We start from the raw sequence: 24716 nt of genomic DNA on the forward strand, positions 1-24716 counted from the left end.
TTCACTCGGATGTGTTTGTGACGTCAGCGCCGGCTACAGAATACAGATCCGATTCTCTTTTTCTTCTTTCAAAATAAGAGTCTTGATTTAGCTTTATTTATTTATTTATTAATAATGAACAGAAGGTATGTTTTCTGTTATTAGCGCACATAGCGTAATGCTACATGCTACTGTGACAGGAAGATAAACAAGGATACAGATAGAGACTCTTCTGAAACCACACACACACACACACACACACACACACACACACACTCCCTAGCAACCATAGACTGTCTATAGCAACACGTTTCCTCGACAGGACAACGACGGCGGACGCAGAAATGAGCCTTAACACAGCGTCTGAAGCAAGAGGGTCTAATGCAGAAATACAACTCAGAGTGCTTTACAATAAAATATTAAAATATATTACATGGACCAAGTATTTAACAATAAAAAGATATTTTTAAAAAATGACATAAAACATGTAAAAAAAGAAAAACATTTATGTAACGAATAAAGACTATAACCATTCTTATTATTCTTACTTTAAGGTGTCATCTTTGGTTGTGAGAAATTATAAGAGGCATCATTTATATAATTATATATGATTATATACAGTCTGTGGTGAAGATCTCCGCATCAGTTTTAGTTTGAAAGCACACTGATGTTAGGTCTGCAGCGTGATGAGTGTTGAAGGCTGAGAGACGGTTAGATATTATTCACTCTACAGGGAAAGTTTTATTACTCAGTTTATAAAGGATGATATTTGAACACTAATTCTGTGGCTCTGAGATTCTCCACAGCTGATGGTTTGGTTCACAAACAAATTGAGGAAGCTGCTTTCATGGTTTAGACACCAAAACTGTGTAACATCCTTCCCATGTTCGTCAAACGGGGATTATGGTGGGGGGGGGGGGGCTCTGTGGACAAGAGCCTAAGACATACCTTTACTGCAAAGCGTTTAGTTATTTTGTGTTTTTCTTGTATTTTACACCTGTTTCTCTTTAGTTTCCCCTTTTAAATATATTGTAACTTGTATCCCTTCTCATCTGCTTTAATGTTTTTTATTTTATTTTATTTTTAACCCATGCTGTTTATTTGAACTACTTGAAATTAGGGCAGAAAAGCTGCAATTCTCACTAATGTAACAGTTTTAACCAGGCTGTGGTTGTGAATAAAAGCTATCTTATCTCAGTGTGAGGCCTTATGGATGATGATGAGGTGATCTCGGTCCTCACACTGTCTTTGTGGTCCTTAATATAGATGAGTGTTGGTAATATAACAAAATAACAAAACTGATTTATGGGGATTAATTTGCTCACACTTGAAGCCAAATGAAGACAGATGACTGCTGAATCAGCATCAATGAATGAGGAACTGTCAGTTCTGTGTTTCTAAAAGTTACAGAGGTCAATGACCAAACATCATGTGAATGAGTTGAGTGTTCGTGCCTGTATTCAAAGACCTGTTCATCCTTTTATAGCACGGATGATCAACATGTCAGTTTGTGTACATTTGGATAACAAATTGCACCCTTATAAATATTTACCAGAGCAGTTATTCATCAAGATACAGGAGTGAATTTGTTAATTAGTTTACATTAAAAGGGCCTTTTAAAAAGAAGAAGCAGAAAACAACATTGAAAAGAACAAAAAAGAAATGTTAATGTGATATAAGATGGAAAACAAAAATAGTAATTATTGAAAATAGTTTTAGTACATATTAAAAGTAGCAGGCTGATCATTACGGAGACAGGAGGGGCTGCATAAAGGACCAGTATATATATTTTTATCTGGAAATCATGCCGAGATATTCCAGTAGAGCCTCCAATATTAATATAGAGCTGCTCATGTGCAGAATATGTGCTTTATTAACAGATTACTCTCAGTGTTTCCAGTGTATATTGTTCTACACAGTTAGCTGATAGATCAACTTACATGTAGGATAATAATTCAATAGTTTAGTATAACCTGAGTGCTTGTGTTCAGTCTGCCTCAGCTTGGAGATGGTTAATAATATCGTAAATGATCTCTATCTCAATTAAAGTAAGGGCCCTTTTGTGTAAATCAGACAGTTTGCAGGGTATTTATAAAACTATGTTGATATTATTCATATTTATATTCTTCACATTAGCTTCAGATAAAGTTTTAAAAACATATTTGCACAGTAACTAATTCAGTCATTCTATGTTAACTATGATTTTCCGGCCTTATGTTTCAAGTCTCTCTCAATAGGATTTCCTGATTACATGAAGTTTAAATAATAATAATATAAGTACCAGTAAGAAAGTTACTTCAGTACGAGTAATGTAATCACTGACCTGATTACATTACTCTTCCTGTTAGAGGAAAAACGTCACACAGTTACATCACTTTTTGAGTTTCCGCCAACACCAGCATTTACTAGCATTACTGCTGTAATACTTACTTACTGTATGAAGCAGTCACACCTGTTTTCCCTGAGAGACTAGTGACATTCTTCACTTATAAAAAGGAATGTGCTCACATGCCTAACCCTAACCCTGCTCACAGGTGAGGAGCTGCGGTTCAGTTCAGGGTTAACGAGCGCAATAGAAAATGAATCAAAGCCTCTTTAATTCTTAGTTTGTCTTCTTTAAGTTGGGTTATTAAGACGTGAACATGGCGGGCACAGTCCTGTCTCGTGTTACCTCCACACTCTTATATGACACACACATTAAATCTGTCACCAAATCTGCCTTCTTCCACCTAAGGAACATTTCAAGACTGCGTCCTTCACTCTCTAACTCAGTTGCCGAGACTCTCATACATACATGCGTTCATCACCTCACGTCTGGACTATTGTAATGCCATCTTGTATGGGGTCCCCAATAAAACGCTGGACAGGCTCCAACATGTCCAAAACTCAGCTGCCAGGGTTCTCACTCAAACTAAACCCTGGCAGCACATCAACCCCCCCCCCCCCACACACACACACACACACACACCCACACTCAAACAGCTGCACTGGCTTCCAATTAAGTTCCACATCACTTTTAAACTTCTTCTCCTCACTTATAAATCTCTTCATGCCGTTGCACCTCAGTACTTAACGGACCTTCTCCATGTCTACCACCCTTCACAGGACCTGCACTCCGCTGACTTGGGCCTCCTGTCCACCCCCCCCCCCCCCCCACCCTGCACCAGAAGGCAAACCTTTGGGAGCAGGGCCTTCAGTGTGGTAGCTCCTACACTGTGGAACTCGCTCCCTCCTAACGTTCGCCAAGCACCAACTCTGGACTCTTTTAAATCACTGTTGAAAAGAAAGGCGCTATACAAAATAAAGTTATCATTATTATTATTATTATTATTATTATTATTATTAAACATATACAGTATATGGAAATGAATGTTGATGCAGTGTCACATTAATTCATCATCTAATAGTCTAATGTGCGGCTGAGGAATCGTTACTGACTGCAGATTGCCACCATGTGGTGTCCTGTATGTGGGTCAGGTTTGTTAAAATGTACATTTAGTATTTTTGTTGGTTTTATGTCATTTGCACCATTTTTTAACCAGAAGTAAGACTGAATGCTCCTGAAAATGTCAAAGAGATTACATGTAATATTTAGAACAATTGTATACCATTAGCTTTATTTAATATAAAAGTTATAATGTAAGATCATGCCAAACTAGTTGATATGGTGTTAGGTAGGAAGGAAGGAAGGAAGGAAGGAAGGAAGGAAGGAAGGAAGGAAGGATGTAAGATCATGCCAAACTAGTTATTAATATGTTTATTTTCACATTTTAACCACTTTAAATTTGACTAAACTACATGGACACAAAAAAACTAATAATAAGTGACCCATACATTGACACACTATTATATATCGATCTATCTATACATATGTATATATATATATATATATATATATATATATATATATATATATATATATATATATATATATATATATGAGACTGTATCTGATGCTTGTGGTCAACTTGCTAAGACAAAAAAAGTGTGATATAAATGTTCATTGGAGTATAATGTGCACTCATCTTATAGGAAAATGTGGAAAATTGAACCATTATGACTCATTATGTTCATACATTACAGGTTTATTTATTTTATTTTCATATTACACACAAGTTTAATAAGTTATGTTTGCTGTTTGCTTTGTGACAGAATGACACCAAACCGACTGTCAAATAATTCAACTGAGTAATACTCTGAGTTGGACGTTGTGTTACTTTGCAGCTGCCTTGTTTCCACTCTGAGCACCTGTACCTTCAACATTATCTTCAATTAGCACCAGTGAGGCTGAATGTACCTTTAATAAATGTGCTGGCAGTAAATAGAAAGCAGAAATAGGCATCGATGGCACCTCACTGGTAAACACATACACATATACGTATATATATAAAACACTGTCATATATGTACAAGGATCTCACTGTTTTGGTGATTTTGTTGAGAAATCTGTCCAGGAGATCCAATAAAAGTGGTTCTAAAGTGAAAATGTCTAAAAATCTAAAAAACAACACTATTCAACATACTATATCCTCTGCTTCATGAAATATATAATTTTTTTAAAAATCCTCATGTTTTAATTAGGGCTGGGTATTGTCAATGATTTCCTGATTCGATTCGATTCGATTCTGATTCAGAGGGTCCCGAGTCAATCCGATTCTCGATTCGATTCAATATTGATTGAATTTTATGTTCCCAGAGTTTCTGTTTTGTAAGTCAGACAATATTTTTAACACGCAATCATGTGTGGACACCAAATTCTTCAAGAGTAAAGTTAAATCATGAAACACTGGGATCTAGCATGATAGCATCTATGTGCATTTACCCTTAAGACCAGTGGCATTTTATATCATGTCATTTTGAATTATGATGTCATCATGTAACCAATGATTTTCAAAAAGTGCACATAAAGATTATGGATAAGCATGTCAGTTCAAATTATTATTTCATTCTCTGAATGAGTTAAGGATATGGCGAGCTGGTTTGTAGTTTAACAACACACTGAAAAGGCTGGTCAGGAAAACACTGCTTGAAAAAAATCGATTCACAGAATTTTGAATCGATATTGAATTTTTAAATAGAAAATCGATATTAATTGATGGATTGATTTTTTTGGACACACCCCTAGTTTTAATCTAATTCTGAGCTTTGGCGCCACCAAATCTTCTGCTAGCTTGGTACACATCTTCACCCATCACCCTCCAGCACAGAAGATCTTTACAATCACCACAGTTTTAAAGTGGAAACCCAAAGATTAGTGTCACCAAGTCAGTATCTGACCACATGTGGAATATGGTCACAGTCTCCTCTCTCTCTTCCTGAGTTATGGCGATCAATAACGGCCAGAAAAGTGTGTTTTTGCAGAACATTGTAAAGTCAATCTTTGAGCTTTTTGATATAAAACATTATACCCAGACATTTATCCTGACAGACATTTATGTGAACTTTGTTAAACACCAAATTTGAATCAGTTCATGAGCCCGAGTGGACGTTTGTGCCGAGGTATCGCAAACATCGAGGTATCAACCCGAAAACATTAGTGACACTTCGTCCAGACTTTGGAGGTTTGATGTTATTTCTGTCCCAAAGCCTGTGTCACAACCAATTTCATACATGTGGGGTTTTTTTTTCAATGAATAACTTCCACAATCATGAACCAGTACTTTCACTGTCAGTGTGAAAGTGCTCGGTCCCACTCGCAGACAGACATCATGTTGTCAGAGTCAGCATCTGGATTCGTCTCGATAATATTGTCAGTCTATATTTCAGTTTCAGTACACAGTAAATGAATGGTGGATGTGTCTAGGCAGCTTAAATACATTAGTGTGGGCAACTCTGGTTGGGTGTGCCATATGTCTTCAGTATAGTAAGTACAGTATGTGGAACAGTATGTGGTAATACTGCAAGCAATGATAGAGATGTACAACAGATAATTAACACCTCCAGAATAAGGCATACATTCTGTACACACACCTACACCTCTCTGTGGGTCTGCTGTACAATAACTTCACAGTAACACGAGACTGCTGCAGAATTTACAGCATTAAAACTCGCCGTCATTTCACTTTTTCTCAGCGTCCCTGAATGACAGCGGCCTGCAGATCAGCTATTCTTCATTTCTTCTGTTCTTTTCAGTCTTTTTTCTCTCTTTCTTTGCTTTTTATCTCTGAATTTGTGTGACGTCAGGCTGCTGTCTACTGCAGTTGGTCCCTGCTGCCTCAAGAGGGCGCCCTTCCTCCACAGTATTGCTGTCTGGGATGATGCTGACCTGGTGGTAGACCTCCTCAGGTGGGTGGGAGTTGCGCATAGCCAAGTACATGGGTGAGTTGGGGGGGTCCAGCAAATACTACAGGGTGGAGAAGGAGGTTAAAAGATTCAGGTTTGTGTTGAATTAACTTTTCTTTCTCTTCTTTCTGCGCACGTTTCTTGCCATGTGCACAAAGAGGTTGAAGAGGTAAGTCAAACATTCGAATCATTTCAAACAATCTTTAAAGTTCAATGACATATAAGGGTCGGCAAGATGAGAAATTCAAAAATATGTTAAAACTAGTTTTAAAAGCAGCATCAGGTTTGTTAAAATGTACATTTAGTATTTTTGTTGGTTTTATCAGTTTTTACCAAAAGTCAGACTGAGTGCTCCTGAAAATGTCAAATGGTGTAACCACAAAAGAATGATAAATATTAAATATTTGATCACCTACAGTGTATTTAAGTGGACTTATACTAATAATGACTTCATTTAAAACATGTAAATGTTTCCTGATCTCCATGGTAACCAGATGAAATGTAATATTTAGAACAATAGTATTCCATTAGCTTTATTTAATATAAAAGTTATAATGTAAGATCATGCCAAACTAGTTGATATGGTGTTGAATTATTTGGTACAAAGTTTTTATGGTTACACCACTTAGACATTTTTGCCATAATCCTCTAATATATTCTCTCAAAATGGATTAAAAGCAGACATTTGATGCTGGGTCCACAAAAAAAGAATGTGTGCAAGTTATTCATACGTTTATTTTCACATTTTAACCCTTTAAATTCAAACTAAACCCCTCATTGAATTGTATACACATGAGCATACACACCTCTTTAAAGTGCTGAGGTAGCGTATCTGTTGGGCAGAGAAAGTTGGATATCATTTTCCGATACACCACTGCAACCAACACCAGTGACACCATCATGGCCATGCCAACGAATGTCACCACTGCTACCACCCATGGAGGTTCCTCATCTGCAGAACAACCAGACCAAGAACACCAAGTTTCAATTAAAGCTGCAAGCAGCAATGAACGGGCCCTCGCCACCCCATGCATGTCAGTTCAGTTCAGAGCTTTATTGTCCCTTGAGGGGAAATTTGGTTTGCAGTGACAAAAAACAACTAACACAACAACCATAAATAGATAAATAAACAGTGACATACAACACAATCAAACCTGATAAGAACAATTTCAATCCGAATAAAAATAAGAAATGTTGTTTTTTAGGGTTTGTACAGGTTAACTGTGTTGATGCACGTGGGACAAAAGAAAATTTGAACCTATTTGTTCGTGCTTGAGGCCTAAATCTCTGTCCAGATGGCCGGGGAATGAATTCCTCCAGAAGTGGATGATCAGAGCTGGACAAGATTGTCCCGTGCTTTTTTAAAAACAAGCCTGTCAAAGATCTCTGAGAGAGAGAGAGAGAGAGAGAGAGAGAGAGAGAGAGAGAGAGAGAGAGAGAGAGAGAGAGAGAGAGAGAGAGAGAGAAGAGCTGCTGCAGGACCATTACCTTACTGGCTTCTTTCACTATTTTTTGCAGATGATTTTTGTTCTTTATTGACAAGTTTCCATAAAACGAGATTAAGCAAAATGTTAATAAAAGCTTTATAAAATAAAACCATTAAAATCTTGTCAACATTAAAAGAATTTAGTCTGTGCAGAAAGTCTAATCTCTGCAAGCCCTTTCTGCAGATTGTTGAAGTGTTGAGATCATGAGTAACTGTCCCCAAGTACTTGTAGGAAGCAACCATCTCCACTCCGCTGTACTCTTGATCAAAGTTGGGCAAGCTGGTTGTGATATTTTCCTAAAATCAATGACCATGTCCTTAGTTTTTTGAACATTTAACTTGAGGAAATGGCCGTCACACCACTCCACAAAGTCCATCGCAACTGGTCCATGGTCATCCTCTCCATCCTGAAGCAGACTGACTAAGACTGTGTCGTCCACAAATTTCAAGAAGTGCCTGTCATTGTAGTGACTTCTGCAGTCATTTGTGTATAAAATAAATAGTAATGGGGACAGGACACACCCCTGTGGTGAGCCTATAGATGACAACTTCTTCTAGGATCAGTTTTATGGTAGTTCATTTAAATAGTTGCAGAGATATTTCAGTCTGAACCAAAGTGCTGAGCTGACTGAGTGAATGTGGGTAGAAATCTGTTCACGCCACTCTTTCATAACTGGCAGATAAAATTCTTAGTTGTGAAAATGTCCTTAATTAATGGTGAGAGAGAACATCCTGAGTCCAGCAACAATCTCAGATCACAATCTTGCAGAAAGATGAGAGTTCAGACTACAGCACACAGAGAGTTGCATTAAGAAGTCCGCCAAATCAAAAAAGACCAACAGTTTTATGTTCTCAGGTTAACTCCTTCCCACTCTAAGAATCAGTCCATTGTTCTTTGTTCATCTAAGGCATGACAGGACCGACTTATCAGTGCTCAGGGTTAGTGCCTGAGTGTGTAGCCTGGTTAGCAGACCAATTTCACACATTAACTCTTAGGAAAAGGAGAGCGGGAATTACATTGTATACACAATTAGATCCTGACGCACAGATCTATGTTTTATTACCTTCAAGGCCGGAAAAACAATTAAATTGACATGCAGAGAGTACATTTTGTCATTCTCCTTTCAAAAGACTATAGTGGATGTAAATAACTCACTAAAAGACTTCATTGTTAGCAGAGGACTCTTACCATCAGTGGTGCTCTCACAGATAGGAGTGCTGGGCTCGCTGAATTCGGGGTCCCTATTTGTGTCGATTTGGACTTGGATGCAGTACTTGGTCCGAGGATCCAGATTATTCAGAACCACCCGGCTCTGCTCTATGTTGCTGATTATGGTCTGTAGAAAACATAAAGGGAGATGGTCAGGTAACTTAATGACTTCCTCTTGATGGTTTTTACTGACCTCACATTATATACTTGATACTATTTTTTTGTTGTTGTTGTTCAATGGTCCCACCTTTTCCTCCTCGCTCTCCTTCCAGTAGGTGATGTTGTAGGTGGCTTTCGTGTAGACGTTCCTGAGGGACGAAGTCGCGAACACAGGGTCAGTGATGCTGACTTCAATGGTGGCCCCGCTGGAGAAGAGAGTGACGTTGGGTGAACCGATTATGGCTGAGGAAGAAGAGAGGCAGAGGGATGGAGATTAAAAAATGAGTAACTGATGGTATGATTCCGCTGTGGACGGAGCACATGTGAATATTCTCTCTAATGCTTGGTGGTATTTTGTGCAGATTTTATGGGAAATGAGACAAAAGTAAATGGTGGTCAGAATGAAAAGACAAATAAGTCTGGGCCATTAAACCATTTCAGAAAAATTATTTCAGAGAACCCATTACACTCATTTCCAGCCCTAACCCATCCACTCCCCCCTTCATTTGATGTGGATGTTTGCCATATTAAGGGTCGTCCCAATCAAATTAGTGCAGGGTGTGAGTTTGCCGAGTATTTTAGATCAAACACACCTCTTTGTTTTCTTTATGCTAACTTCACATCTCAGACAAAATGTCAGACTGTGTAAAAAGATAAAACAAAAATGAGGAGAACATCACTTTGTCTGACATAAAAATAAATTAAAACATGTCAAAGTCATATCTCATTCTTGTGGTTTAAGATGTTTCCAGGGAAAAGACAAGGCAGCTCATAAGGCAGGTTCATTAATTATGTTCAAATACAACCTTTTTAAAGGTATCAACTGAAATAGATTGATACCAAGTAGTATGGAAACGCCTCTCGTCAATCGATACCTGCAATTGATCCTTTTTGCACCCAGAGCTAGAAAACATGACTATTTATATGGACACAAGCATTAACTATTAATCATTTGAAGCCTTTCAAAATGCATTTGTGTCATCATTTAAAAGCTTTTTATAAATGAAAATAAGCCTCAGTAACTAGATATAAAGCTGCTCACTGCAAACCAGACACCTGCCTTCTGTAAACACCATCAGTGGCCTGAGACACAATGCATTCTGGTTGTTGTATGATCTCCACTTACAGCGATATGAGAAACTACAGCATGTTTGTCAGCTTTGTCTAGTCATGGGTGGAGCTGGGTATCAGCACTCTATACCCAAGTAGTATCAGAACATCTCCCGTCAAATGATACCTGCAGTCGATCCTTTTTGCACCCAGAGCTAGAAAATATGACTATATGTATGGACTTGCTCACAGCATTCTTGGATATAAAGCAACATGTGATTGGCCCACTGCCACAGCAGCTACGATCCGTCTGTGGTGGTGAAGTCGTGGTGAATTTGAGTTAGCATGTTTAGCAGTTCAGCAGCTGAGATGCCTCCTAAACGCTCTAAAGTGAGTCTACGCTACACACCTGTTACACCAGAGAAAAGACAGAGACCTACATGTGGATGTTTATCTAATGAACTCAGCTGGTATCAGTGTCACTATAAGGGTACTTGGATTGGTATTGATATCGTCATTTTTTAAATGATACCCAGTTCTGGTAGGGACTGGTTTGGGACTGGGCCTGAATCCATTTTAGCTCCAGTCTCTTTTAAGCGCCCCCACCCACTAAGCCCAGTCTGCTCTGATTGGCCAATGATCCTGCTTTACTGCTGTCAATGAAAAGCTTTTAAGTCAATAATGTGAGAGTTTCATTATGAAATCTACAGGAAGTGAAACACAGCCGAGCTTTGTTTCTATTTACTCTTCAAATGGAAAATAAAAATAAAAACAGGTACATGGAAACACGCCTAATTAAAAAAACACACACAAAAATAGAGACTTCCAACAAGAGAGTAAAGATTTAAAAAAAAACATTGTAATGAGAAAACAGAAAAAGACACACTGCAAAACTAAACATGTCCCTTCACCTAAATACTGGGATCAGAGATGTAGCTGGGTTTGTTTGTTGGTCGGAGTTACAGCTGGGAAACCACTGCTGATGAATAAACCACAGCAGCACGTCACATGTGTGGATACAGGTTGATAATGCAAATCCACAGCTTAGTGAGCGCTTTAGTAAACCAAACAGAGTTTAATGAGACACGCAGGTTTAAAACAGCTAGCAGTATACTGTAAGTTGAAAACTGAGCCAGACCTTTTGATCCAGGTGCTAAATTTAACAAAATTTCACAAATGTTCTGGTTTTTAATCACTGTGAATTTGTTACTTTGATAAAGAGCCAAACAGTAAAGCTACAAGAGGAACCTGGTAAATTAACTTTGACATTTCGCTTGTTTTTCATATAAAGATTAGAGCAGCTTTAACTGATTTCTTGTTTTACTAATCAATTATCAATTTTTCTATAATTATCAGTGCCATGTCTTAAATCTCTTCTTCTGTATTTTCACTTCTTTATATTCTGAGCTCATAAGTGTGTTTACACTGAGAAGTATGGAAACATGCAGCACTATGAATAATATAAATTATACATGTGTTGTTTACACTAAGCTCCACTGTACTGTTGTCACATATCAACCATCAGTAGGTTTATTGGGTTCATTTAACAGTCTGTAATGTGTTTGATTTGAGACAACACTGACCTGAGTCTGTACCACACAACTAAGTACAGAGTGTACAGTCCTAACAGAAGTGTGTGATTTGACATATGTATAATCTGGCCATACTTCTTCTTCTTCATCCATACTTCTCAGTGTGAACGAACTTATGCACTCAAAATATTAGTGTACTCTAAATATAAGTGTAAGTACAGAAGAAGAGATTAGAGACACAACAGCAGTCCTTCAGAATCATTTTAGTTCTAAAAATCTTTTTTATTAAGTTATAAGATATTTTCAACAGCTGGTCACATGTATTTGTTGATGGACGTCACTTTGTAGTTTGTTTATATATTTATTAATGTGTGTGTGTGTGTGTGTGTGTGTGTGTGTGTGTGTGTGTGTGTGTGTGTGTGTGTGTGTGGACTCACTTCTTTTGTCCAAGAAAGTCTGGTTATTCTCCACCCAGGGGGAGACATCGTCCCCCAACTGCGCCCGCACTCGGCTCGTATACTTCCCGTACACGAAGAGATGTTCCTTAAAGTCACATTCAGGGGTGGAAACGTTGGTACAGACCTCGGTGTAAGTCTGCTGTACAGTCCTACGGTGGGGAGGGGGGGGGCACAGTGCTGGTATTAGTGATATCAGTGTGTTTGTGATATGAAACCTGAAACATGAAGGGGTAAAGTAGGGTAACCAGAGACCCCTTCATCTTTCTTTTCATTTGAAAACCAAAACTCCCTTAAATGCCTTCATTTAATAAAACCCTTATTTACTGAGGATTTACTACAGATGACTATGGGGTACACAATCCTTTAATTATCAATATCATTGAGTCATTAAGGGTTCTCAAAATGCAAAAACTATTAACATTAAATAAAAAAAAACCCTTAATAAAAAAAAAAATATTAAAAAAACATGTGGTGTGCAGGAAAAACGATCATTTAGCAGAAAATGGACAGTGCGAGCTGAAACCAGAAGCCCAGGGGAGAAGCCACAAGAAAGAAAAAAGGGAAGAGAAAGAAGCGGCTGCAATAAAAAAAAAGTCCCGTGAATAAAGTCATATTTGTAATACGGGGGTGGGGGCGTCAGTGCCCAGTGAGCGTCAGTGCCCAATTTAATTTCTTCACTTCAATGGAAAATCTGACTGGAGGGCTTTCACCTTTACTGCGTGGTATCTCTCTTATTTATATAAAAATATTAGATTAGAGCAGATTCAACATGATCACTGTAAAGTTTAAAAATGCTGGAACACCCCTCCAAAATAAATCATCCTTACATTTCTGAAATATGGATAAAAAGTCACATTTAAAGGACCATTTCAACAATTCCTCAAGTGTGTCTTAACAGCCAGTATTTTATTTTTGAATGGGAATACAAACATACATTAAATGAAATTCAACTGTTCCTATGCAGCTGCATCTTCCTTAAAGTCGACCCCTGCTGGTCTGCATGTATACTTATTATTCTTATTATAAAATCATTGTCCATCACAGGAAAATGATAATACTTAATAAATGAAGCCGTTCTTAAAGTGTCGCCTCTATGTAATAATTCCTCCTGTTCATACTGACTATTAAAACCTTCAAATGTGCTTTCAATGTTCAGTGATGGAGGACTAAATCCACAGTGTTTCCACACAGTCATTTAAAGTCTCTGATCAGCTTCTATTGAGCTTCATCAGTGTGAGTTAGTCATATCAAGTGATATCTGACACATTTACAGTCTGTTTAGCATCAGATTCCCTCTTAGTGTTTCCTGTTGAGCTGTGGTGGAAGTATAGTAACAAAAAGACTTTGCTACTAAAAACACTGTGACGTTGAAACATAGAAGATGAAGATTTGACTCAGTTGGACGCTGAAGCTTCATATTAGCTTCAGATCAAATTTTAAATCCGTGTTTCCACAGGTTGAGGAGGACTAACATCATGTAGCAGCCTTTTATTAGCAGATTTCACACTGACTTAAAATGAGCAGATATCACATGATTAAACATCGTGGTGTGAGGCCTGTTTTGCACTGCGTAGTCATCACAGCTGACGAGCAGAAGAGGAACAATGAGGTCAACTTTCAGTCAGCTGTGATAAACCGTGGTTTGTGATTAAGTCACAGTCTCAGGTTGCCCATCAATAACCGCCGAGTGTTTGTCGGTTAGTGAAATGATCCTCCTGATAACATCTCAAACCCCTCGACAGACACCAACCACTTCTTTTTCCAGTGGTGATAATGAATGCTGCAGAAATGTACTGACACATGACACACAGGCAGCAACACATCAGCATGCAAATGATGTGTCTGATCACAGCGCTTACAGTAAAGAGAAATGGATTAGCATGAAAGATAAAGCAGATAAAATGTTAATGAATCATTAGTAAATGGTGATATGTTTCCCACTTTATAAGTCTCCTTTTGTTTTCAGCAGTTAACTCATAATGAGATGAGAGAGATGGGGGGAGGGGGGCGGGGGGGTGTCTGCTAACTGAACATCTGTTGAATCCAGGTGGATAAAAATGGATCAGTGATAATAAATGTTGGCAAGATGATCAATTTAAAAATCAGTTAAACTAGTTTTAAAAGCAGCATCAGGTTTGTTAAAATGTACATTTAGTATTTTTGTTGGTTTTATATCATTTAAATGACATTTGCACCATTCCTTACCAAAAGCTCCTGAAAATGTCAAATGGTGTAACCACAAAAGAATGATAGATATTAAATATTGTATCAGCTACAGTGTATTTAAGTGGACTTATACTAATAATGACTTCATTTAAAACATGTAAATGTTTCCTGGTCTCCATGGTAACCAGATGAAATGTAATATTTAGAACAATAGTATTCCATTAGCTTTATTTAATATAAAAGTTATAATGTAAGATCATGCCAAACTAGTTGATATGGTGTTTTATTGACTATTTAGTGAGTTTGGGCCAAAGATGAAATCTCTACACTTTTATTTTAATGGTATTATTAAAGCCATCGCAGTGATCAGCCGTTGTGTTGATAACACAGACTAAACTAAAGGAGAGAGCGTGTGTTTGCTCACTTCAGATGACATGTGTGACTTACCTGTACTGGGCAGTGTAGACCAGACCGTCGGGCTTGTCTTCAGGTGGATCCCACAGCAGTATCAGGTTCATGTTGAAGGAGGTGTGGCGGACATTTCTGGGTGGGCTGAGGACTCCTGAAACCGCTGCGTCCATAAAGCAGAGTGACACACAGTTAGCATCAAGCACCGAAACACCAGCTGACTACTGAGTAACTGTGTACCTGGAGGTTTTCTGATGTATAAACACATAATAATTATAATAATAACTACTGCTAGTGTCAAAGTTCACAGAACAATCCGGCACGTGATTTTTGTGAATAATCTTACATATATTTCCTCTCAAGCTTCAAAAGCACTTTTTTTCCCTAGCTCAATAAATGTGAATTTAATCGAAATGTGAAATCCTTTTAACAAAATGTCCTTAACTCTGCTGTTGTCCTCAGGTCAGGTGTTTTAAAAAAATGTTTTTATATCAGAAATGTGGATTTCTTTCATCTAATTGCCTATAAATGGCACAGATGGTTCCATTACTATATTCTTTGCAGTATAATCATCATTACTTTCACCGGGTGATCATTTGTAGTTTGTGCTTTATTTTTTTTTATGGGGGCAATGACATTTTCTCTTCTTGTTGTTTTCTGTCCGTGTGGTTTAGTCAAATTTAAAGGGGTTTGGTGCAAATGTCATTTCAAATGACATAAAACAAACAACAGTCAAGTCAACCCAGGTCAGTTTTGACCCAGCTGGACATCGGGTGTGATTAAATGCCGTCGTTCAAATATTTGAAATGGTTTCAAAACTGTATCCTGACTAAACTTTGTGACATATACCAGTTTGTTATAATCCATCAATATATTTTCCTCTCATCTTAAATTTAGTTGAAATAATTCATCATTTCTGCTTTTTTAGCACAAATATAAAGTATAATCTCATTTAAATGATGCTTATTGGCCACACTTTCCAAACAGATGTGTAGAGTTGGAGTGGAGTTGGCTAAAAAAAGGTCTAACTCAGAATTGGGTGATGATTTATATTTGACCCAGGAGGACAACTGTTGGTCATGAGCAACATGAAGGTTAAGTCCTGAGTCATTTTTAACCAGCTCCATGTTTTAAATAGTCATCTGGGGTTTTTACACCTGAGACCAATATCCATCTCCTTCTCTTCACACATGTCACTGTTAGTTAGTTTCCTTTATTTCAAACTACCGCAACATCATGTGGCACTAACCTTTATATTATCTCAGGAATAAAAACATCTTCATGGCATTTGAGAGGATTTGCTGCTATTGTTAATTTTATATTAAATTCAATCTGTTGGTTATCTGGGACATTTGGTGACATCAGCTCAAGCTTTATAGGAAACTATGACAGATATTTTAAAGACCAAAGGATTAATCATAGTGAAACTAATCACCAGTTGCTGCCATAGAGAAGACGGCATATTCATAACCTTTATACTTTTTTATATACTTTCTGTTGTGTTGTATGAGTAAATAATATAATGCCACCAACCCCAGGTGCTGCTGTCTCTATGATCGTTATCTTGGTGTCAAAGTTCACACTTTACACTCTTCAGTATATCACTTAGACCAACCTGCTCTTATTAATCATATTAAAAATGACTTTACTGTTATATATATATATCACTTTTTTAAAATATATTTCCAATGAAGCCTCAAAAACACTTTCTTTGTTTCCAGTTCAATCAACGTGAATTGAACCATAATGTGAACACCTGCCAACAGTGAAAGACTCCAGAGTTACTTTAAACCAACAGCTTCATGTTTTAAGGACTTTTCTGGCGTTAACTTTGTAAAATATACGAGTATAGTTCCTCATACTGTAAACTCCTGTATGAGTAATAGTGCCCACATACACACACACACACACACACACACACACACACGCTGTTCACACTCAGCTCGGTTGTTAACAAACAGGAATTAAAGATTAAAGACATAAATTACCTCTGGATCCGCATAGTGTTGAAAAAGTCAGTATGAAGGCACAAATAGCGGCTGACATGTTCCTCTGAGGCTCCTCTCCTGTGTGTGTGTGTGTGTATGTGTGTGTCAGTGTGTTGCGTGTATTGAATGTGTATTTCCTGGTAGTCCTCCTCGCCAACAAGAGGCGGGGAAGTCCGCGAAAAACGAAACTCACCTCTGCGCAGAAACCTCGTCTGACAGGTTTCCAGGAACCAGGCTGTGTTTTTACAGTGTGCGCTGAGACGTGTGTTTGACTGTCTGGGTTTAACTGTGCTCACTATTTTTACATTTTAATAATCATCACATTTAATTCATGAAGTCTACTTTCTGCTGTAAAAAATAATCCTACAGTACAAGTTAAAGTCCAGCATGAAAAACAGTAAAAGTACTGCAGTATTATAGTGATGTAGTATACAGTATTACAGTAAAAGTACTGCAGTATTATAGTGATGTAGTATGCAGTATTACAGTAAAAGTACTGCAGTATTATAGTGATGTAGTATGCAGTATTACAGTAAAAGTACTGCAGTATTATAGTGGTGTAGTATACAGTATTACTGTAAAAGTACTGCAGTATTATAGTGATGTAGTATGCAGTATTACAGTAAAAGTACTGCAGTATTATAGTGATGTAGTATGCAGTATTACAGTAAAAGTACTGCAGTATTATAGTGATGTAGTATACAGTATTACAGTAAAAGTACTGCAGTATTATAGTGATGTAGTATGCAGTATTACAGTAAAAGTACTGCAGTATTATAGTGATGTAGTATGCAGTATTACAGTAAAAGTAGTGATATATTATTATATATGAAATCATTAGATTATTAATAGTGAAGCATCAGTGTTAGAGCAGCATGTTACTGTTGTAGCTGCTGGAGGTGGAGCTAGTTTATACTACTTTATATACAGTTAGCTAGTTTATACTACTTTATATACGTTTAGCTAGTTTATACTACTTTATATACAGTTAGCTAGTTTATACTACTTTATATACAGTTAGCTAGTTTATACTACTTTATATACAGTTAGCTAGTTTACACTACTTTATATACAGTTAGCTAGTTTATACTACTTTATATACAGATAGCTAGTTTATACTACTTTATATACAGTTAGCTAGTTTACACTACTTTATATACAGTTAGCTAGTTTATGCTACTTTATATACAGTTAGCTAGTTTATACTACTTTATATACGGTTAGCTAGTTTACACTACTTTATATACGGTTAGCTAGTTTATACTACTTTATATACGGTTAGCTAGTTTATACTACTTTATATACAGTTAGCTAGTTTATACTACTTTATATACAGTTAGCTAGTTTATACTACTTTATATAGGCTACAGTTAGCTAGTTTATACTACTTTATATACAGTTAGCTAGTTTACACTACTTTATATACAGTTAGCTAGTTTATACTACTTTATATACAATTAGCTAGTTTACACTACTTTATATACAGTTAGCTAGTTTTCACTACTTTATATACAATTAGCTAGTTTACACTACTTTATATACAGTTAGCTAGTTTAGTCCAGTGGTTAAGATTAATGGGAGAGGAAAGAAGAAAAAACAAAGTTCTGATCCACAAATGTGTTTTCAGTTTTTGGACTTTTTCTCTAATCTTTGATTTTTGCTGAAATATTGGATCATTTGAACATTTATTGAAATGAAAGCATGTGAGAAGTTTAGAGGGAAGAATCAGTATTTGGTGGAGCTGTTAACAACTCATAGACATCTGAAGTGTGAGTCGACTACACACTGCTTTTTATTGATCAGAATTTTCTTTATTGTAAAAATAATCATTAAACTTACATGAATGATTTTTGAAGCTTTTTGATGTTTTAAAATTCATAGTCAGGCGCAAACCAATGTGTCAGAGTTTAAAGTTTACACAACAACTCTCCAGGACACTGTATTTCCTTCACTATGTTTTCACTATCTCACCTTCATCAGGGTGGTACACCACCTCAGTGTAGGTGTCACCAACCTGATGAAGGTGAGATAGCCGCAAACGTTTGGTGTGTAAAACACACAGAACTGGCAGAGCAGTAACAAAGAGACAAAGCAGAATGAATAGCAGCATTTAAAGAAGTTATGATACATATGATAGTAAACTAATGCATGAACTAAAGTGAGTGATTATGATTATTCATATTTAACTTGGTTGTTCAGGTCAAGTTTCATACATCAGTTACAGTATTTTGTAAAGTTTATTGTCACATTGTGTTCCTACTCATTACTCAGATCCAGTTTTTCAGGGTTATAAACATTTTTAGAATCAATACCAGATCAACTTTATCCTTTTTTCCTTTAACTTCTTCCTTTTCTCAGAACCAGTCAGCCGACTCAGAGGAGGCAGTCAGAGGAGGCCCTGCTGTGTATCTGGGGGGGGTGAAGTCTGCTCCGAGAGCTCCAGCGCTGCACTCCCACGGTCCTGGCTTTGAAGGGCGATGTACTACTGGAGACAAGAGTGAGAGTCACAACAGGAACACAACTTTACTTTAAGGTCTTGTTGTGGTAAACCTTTGTAAAAAAGTGCTCTGTATGATAAAAAGCTTTGTGCAAACCTATTTATACTAAAGATGTCAATCATATACAGGTCCATGTGGTTTAGTTTAAATTTAAAGGGTTAAAATGTGAAAATAAACATATGAATAACCATAACCATAAAAACTTTGTACCAAATAATTCAACGTTGCTTAAAAACAGTAAATAGTCAATAAAACACCTTCCTTCCTTCCTTCCTTCCTACCTTCCTACCTAACACCATATCAACTAGTGTGGCATGATCTTACATTATAACTTTTATATTAAATAAAGCTAATGGAATACTATTGTTCTAAATATTACATTTCATCTGGTTACCATGGAGATCAGGAAACATTTACATGTTTTAAATGAAGTCATTATTAGTATAAGTCCACTTACATACACTGTAGCTGATCACATATTTAATATCTATCATTCTTTTGTGGTTACACCATTTGACATTTTCAGGAGCATTCAGTCTGACTTTTGGTAAACAAAAATGGTGCAAATGTCATTTCAATGATATAAAACCAACAAAAATACTAAATTTACATTTGAACAAACCTGATGCTGCTTTTAAATCTAGTTTAAAGATGATTTTGAATTGCCCATCTTGCCAACACTTATTTATCACTGACCCATACACATGTAATGTTAGAATTAGTTTCTTTGGTCATGAAAAACCTACGTTACTGTTTTTCAGTGTAACCTTTGTGAAGTGTGAAGTGTTGGCTGAAATTAAATACCCTGCTGTTCCCTTGTGTTGGTGTCAACAGTTTTGGCCTTGACCCCCTCGTAGTTCTCTAGTAGATTCATGCTAATTGGGAACCTGGCCTTTTTACCCTCGTGGGTCTCTAGTAGATCTAAGCAGCTAAATTTGGTATCTGGGAGATTTTCTTCCCACCTGGCCTTGGCAGTAAAACTGGGGAACAAGGGAATGAAGCTTTGCTTTTAGAAGGTATAACAGTACTGTTACGGGGCTATGATGGGGTACCCACCAATATGGGGGGGGGGGGAATAACGTAGGGAATATAAGAAGGAGCGTGAGAAGGTTCCCTCAGTCTGATCCCAGGGTCTAACTCAGGCTTTGTTCCTGTTTGTCAATAAACCTCTTTCCTGCAACTTCTTTTGAGCTTCAGTGAAGTGTTGGTTAAGAGTCCAGGCACATCATCAGGCCCTGATCTGGACTTCTGACACTCCAACAATCTCATTAGGGTCTACGGACTGGGCATTTAATCAATAAGTTGATCAACAACAACAACAAAAAACTAAATTATAATCAAATAATAACTTCATTCAGTATTTCTTTTCTGAGCAAAAAAATCCAAAACATCCAGTTTCTCAGAAATGTTTTTATCAACAAAGATTAACTAACTAATCCCTAAAATATGAATGTTTTTTAAGGATTTGGTTCCTGGTCTGCAAAATATCTGGACTCATTAAGCTTCAATGTTAATTCTGCAGCTTATCTCATGTAAAGGTTGTGAATATTGATTAAGTTGGCACTATAAACTATTGTATTTCTGCTTCTCAGCCATCAACAGCTGATTTGAAATCTATATGTTTTAGTTATTTTAGGATTTAGTTACCTACAAATGTTGAAATAAAAAACCTAATAAGATACGATAAAGGATTCAAAAGGATTCAGATTTGAAACTGGATTTGAATTCCATAAAATGCTATCAGACTCAAGCAGTATATTGATTGGAAAGTCTAAGGTGATGATGAATAATTCCTCAATTGTTCATCATCTCGTTCTGTTACCAGACTTCTGGGTAAGCGTCGTCTCAGTAACTCGTTGCTCAGCTGACCGCCGTAAACCACGACTCCGATAAGAAGGAACCCGAGGACACTGAATGCACCCAGCAGGCAGTAGACCACCTTCACTGTAAAACAGGACAATAACATTTAACACATATACTCATCATATCAGACATTCGTCACCAGTGGAAAGACTCAAAATTCAATTAAACCTCAAATTTCAAAATTCAGCTCATTAAAGGACCAGTTTGTAGGATTTATAGATAATTTATTGGTGAGTGAATAGCCTCCTCTCCCCCCTTGGAAGTGTGTAGGAGAAACTATGATGGTCATTCTGGGCTACTGTATAAACGTGGCAGTGCAACCTGGTGGGCTCCATTGAAAAGGGCCAAAAACAACAACAATTTTTATTTTCAAGTGATTAAACAATAATTAAAACACACTTATGAATGTTATATTCCATTTCTACCAATAGATCCGCCCTAAATCTTACACACTGGGCCTTTGGAAAGATAACCTGACATCTGGCAGGTGTTGTGGTCGATCTTTTGTGTCTGTTAAATATTAAATTCTTATACATTTACATCTCTGAGAGGAACCGTTAAAATTCTAATGAAGTTCCTCTTTCAGGAGCTACAAACACTGTGGTGACGGGAACTGTGGCAGATAAAACACACACAGTTGGCCAATTCCAATCAAAACATCTTACCTTCATGAAGGTTATGACTATAAATGACTGCTAGCTCATTCATTCCTTCATGGTCCGTTGATGAGATTAGATGAAATTAAAATGCTATTCATTTTGCTCACAGACATCACATGACTGCATCGACATGTGAATCTACTGGTTGGATCATTCATACCAAAGATATCTTGTTTTTTGATGAAAGGTCAAAGGTACAAGTGGTAGAAGTTAAAGGATAAGGCTGTTAATTGTCTATATGTTTCTTACTGTCAACAAATTTCACGAGCAGAGTCAAACCAACAATGAATTAATCCTCTAACAATTATTGTGTGTGTATTTAAAGCCTGATATATCAATCATGTTGTCCAAAAACTATTAAAAACACAAACTAATGTGAGCAAACTCTTCATGAGAGGAATACGATATATCAGACTTTGATACACACACACACTACTTGTTAGTAGATTAGCTCATTGTTGGTTTGGATCCAAACATTAGATTTGTTGACGATAAGAAATTGCAGACCTTATCCTTTATCCACGACTCCCGAGGTGCATTTTAGCAGGAAACATCCAATCACCAAGCAGAACATTTTGTCACATGTACAACTTGTTGTCACACTTAAAGAGATACAGAAATATTTCTAGGTCTAACCTTAAAGTGACCTCAGTGTGAATTGTTTTAAGGACCTTTTCACATTATAACAGGATATTTTTGTGTTATAATAACAAATATTTGTTAGCGAACTATTATACATATATAATCATTTTATCTTGTTTATTGTGATATTTTCTCGTCATACAAAGACAACATATCTCATGAAAAGAAGACACATTTCTTGTTATAACATCATAATGTGTCTTAGTTTCTTGTTCTAATGGGATGATTTGGTATTTAATAATAAACAGGTAATATGTGTCACTGTACAAAACGCTGCCGTACTCATTCAGACATGAGACCGACATGTAAAACTGCCTTCACGTAATATATTAAAGGCTGGTGAAGAGATTTATAAGCTGATTTAAGTTGAAAGCACAGAAGAAGAAAGAGGATTGCAGTCTGTGTATCAGAGTATCAAGGTGACATACGTGAGCTTCTGGGCGGAGGGCTGGTGAAGGCACAGAAAGGTTTACTGGGAACAGACTTGGAGTTAAAGAGTACTGTCACAGTGACCGTCACACAGTACTCCACACCTGGCTGCAGGTACGAGATCATGTTCTCCTCCTTGTATTGCAGTTTCATTTTGAACTGAAACACAACAGACAAACCAGGTAATGAATGACATTATTACACTTCATACATAGGCTGCTTGTTATTTTAAACTTGTCTCCATCTTTGATGGTGTTTGAAATGCTTCAATTGAACTTTATCATTGGATTTGTGTGCTAAAGTCCAACTAACATCACATTTAATCTTTCCTCTCTGCACTCAGACATAATGCCAACGTTTTTTAAAAATTGTATTGTTAGAAGTTTTGTATCATTAGGATGGAGAAATATGTTTTTTCGAGGAAATTCTTGCTCCTTTTTGTCTGTGATTGACAGCAGCTGGTGGTGTGTGTTGGTGTCTGTGTTTGATTGACAGCAGCTGGTGGTGTGTGTGGGCGTCTGTGTTTGATTGACAGCAGCTGGTGATGTGTGTCGGTGTCTGTGTTTTATTGACAGCAGCTGGTGATGTGTGTGGGCGTCTGTGTTTGATTGACAGCAGCTGGTGGTGTGTGTGGGCGTCTGTGTTTGATTGACAGCAACTGGTGGTGTGTGTCGGTGTCTGTGTTTGATTGACAGCAGCTGGTGGTGTGTGTCGGTGTCTGTGTTTGATTGACAGCAGCTGGTGGTGTGTGTCGGTGTCTGTATTTGATTGAAAGCAGCTGGTGGTGTGTGTCCGTGTCTGTGTTTGATTGACAGCAGCTGGTGGTGTGTGTTGGTGTCTGTTTGATTGACAGCAGCTGGTGATGTGTGTCGGTGTCTGTGTTTGATTGACAGCAGCTGGCGGTGTGTGTCCGTGTCTGTGTTTGATTGACAGCAGCTGGTGGTGCGTGTTGGAGTCTGTGTTTGATTGACAGCAGCTGGTGGTGTGTGTAGGCGTCTGTGTTTGATTGACAGCAGCTGGTGGTGTGTATCGGTGTCTGTGTTTGATTGACAGCAGCTGGTGGTGTGTGTCGGTGTCTGTATTTGATTGAAAGCAGCTGGTGGTGTGTGTCCGTGTCTGTGTTTGATTGACAGCAGCTGGTGGTGTGTGTGGGTGTCTGTGTTTGATTGACAGCAGCTGGTAATGTGTGTGGGCGTCTGTGTTAGAAGTTTTGTATCATTAGGATGGAGAAATATGTTTTTTCGAGGAAATTCTTGCTCCTTTTTGTCTGTGATTGACAGCAGCTGGTGGTGTGTGTTGGTGTCTGTGTTTGATTGACAGCAGCTGGTGGTGTGTGTGGGCGTCTGTGTTTGATTGACAGCAGCTGGTGGTGTGTGTCGGTGTCTGTGTTTGATTGACAGCAGCTGGTGGTGTGTGTGGGCGTCTGTGTTTGATTGACAGCAGCTGGTGGTGTGTGTCGGTGTCTGTGTTTGATTGACAGCAGCTGGTGGTGTGTGTCCGTGTCTGTGTTTGATTGACAGCAGCTGGTGGTGTGTGTAGGTGTCTTGCCTTTATCAGTGCTTAAAGGGTTTTTGTCTACCACTCATCAGACAAAGCCTGATTTTGAGTCTCTAATCACATGGAACAATCATTTAGTTTGTAATTCATATATAAAAACAGACATAATAGTAAATACAAATTCCCATTTTTGTTGATGTGATTTGTGAAAATATGCTGCCCCATTTCTATTAATTGACTTGTCTTAGTTTATTTGTATAAGCCACAGGTGTTCTGCAGGTGGTGCTCTTCTTCACTTTTCACACATAAGCGAAGAAGAAATGGGTAGTTAGGTTTGTAATTATGTGCAATTCCATAGAAACTGTTGCTGTACTAAGCATGATACTCGCCATTTCCTGTGACGATGTTCTG

The 24716-nt window shown here is 37.5% G+C and overlaps 2 protein-coding genes across 2 annotated transcripts in view; both read right to left on the reverse strand.

Annotated features, from left to right (window-relative positions):
* Window positions 1–4588: 4588 nt before the first annotated feature.
* On the reverse strand, window positions 4589–16826 carry LOC128368164 (interleukin-10 receptor subunit beta-like). The gene is made up of 7 exons (XM_053328929.1): window positions 16718–16826; window positions 14769–14892; window positions 12135–12304; window positions 9204–9358; window positions 8936–9083; window positions 7067–7212; window positions 4589–6321 (listed from the first exon to the last, which is right to left on the reverse strand). The coding sequence occupies exons 1-7, from the start codon at window positions 16773–16775 to the stop codon at window positions 6136–6138; spliced, it is 987 nt and encodes a 328-aa protein (XP_053184904.1). The 5' UTR covers window positions 16776–16826; the 3' UTR covers window positions 4589–6135.
* A 1692-nt stretch (window positions 16827–18518) lies between these two features.
* Window positions 18519–24716, reverse strand: part of LOC128368303 (interferon alpha/beta receptor 2-like) — a 20311-nt gene continuing 14113 nt past the window's right edge. The window contains exons 6-8 of the mRNA XM_053329093.1: window positions 22808–22967; window positions 21043–21159; window positions 18519–19202 (exon numbers count right to left, since the gene is read on the reverse strand). Of these exons, the coding sequence (XP_053185068.1) occupies window positions 19072–19202; window positions 21043–21159; window positions 22808–22967 (408 nt within the window). The 3' untranslated portion in view covers window positions 18519–19071. The remainder of the gene's footprint in view (window positions 19203–21042; window positions 21160–22807; window positions 22968–24716) is intronic.

This window comes from Scomber japonicus, chromosome 11, assembly GCF_027409825.1.
Source record: "Scomber japonicus isolate fScoJap1 chromosome 11, fScoJap1.pri, whole genome shotgun sequence".
In the NCBI taxonomy this organism is placed as follows: Eukaryota; Metazoa; Chordata; class Actinopteri; order Scombriformes; family Scombridae; genus Scomber; species Scomber japonicus.

Bases quoted from the DNA above. Each gene is read 5' to 3' on its own strand.
- LOC128368164 (XM_053328929.1), bottom strand. From the start codon at position 16,775: ATGTCAGCCGCTATTTGTGCCTTCATACTGACTTTTTCAACACTATGC. The intron at 9,359-12,134 runs GTGAGTCCACAC...CTTCTTCCTCAG, and splicing joins GACTTTCTTGGACAAAAGAA to CCATAATCGGTTCACCCAAC. The intron at 6,322-7,066 runs GTGTGTATGCTC...TCCACCCTGTAG, and splicing joins TACCTCAGCACTTTAAAGAG to TATTTGCTGGACCCCCCCAA.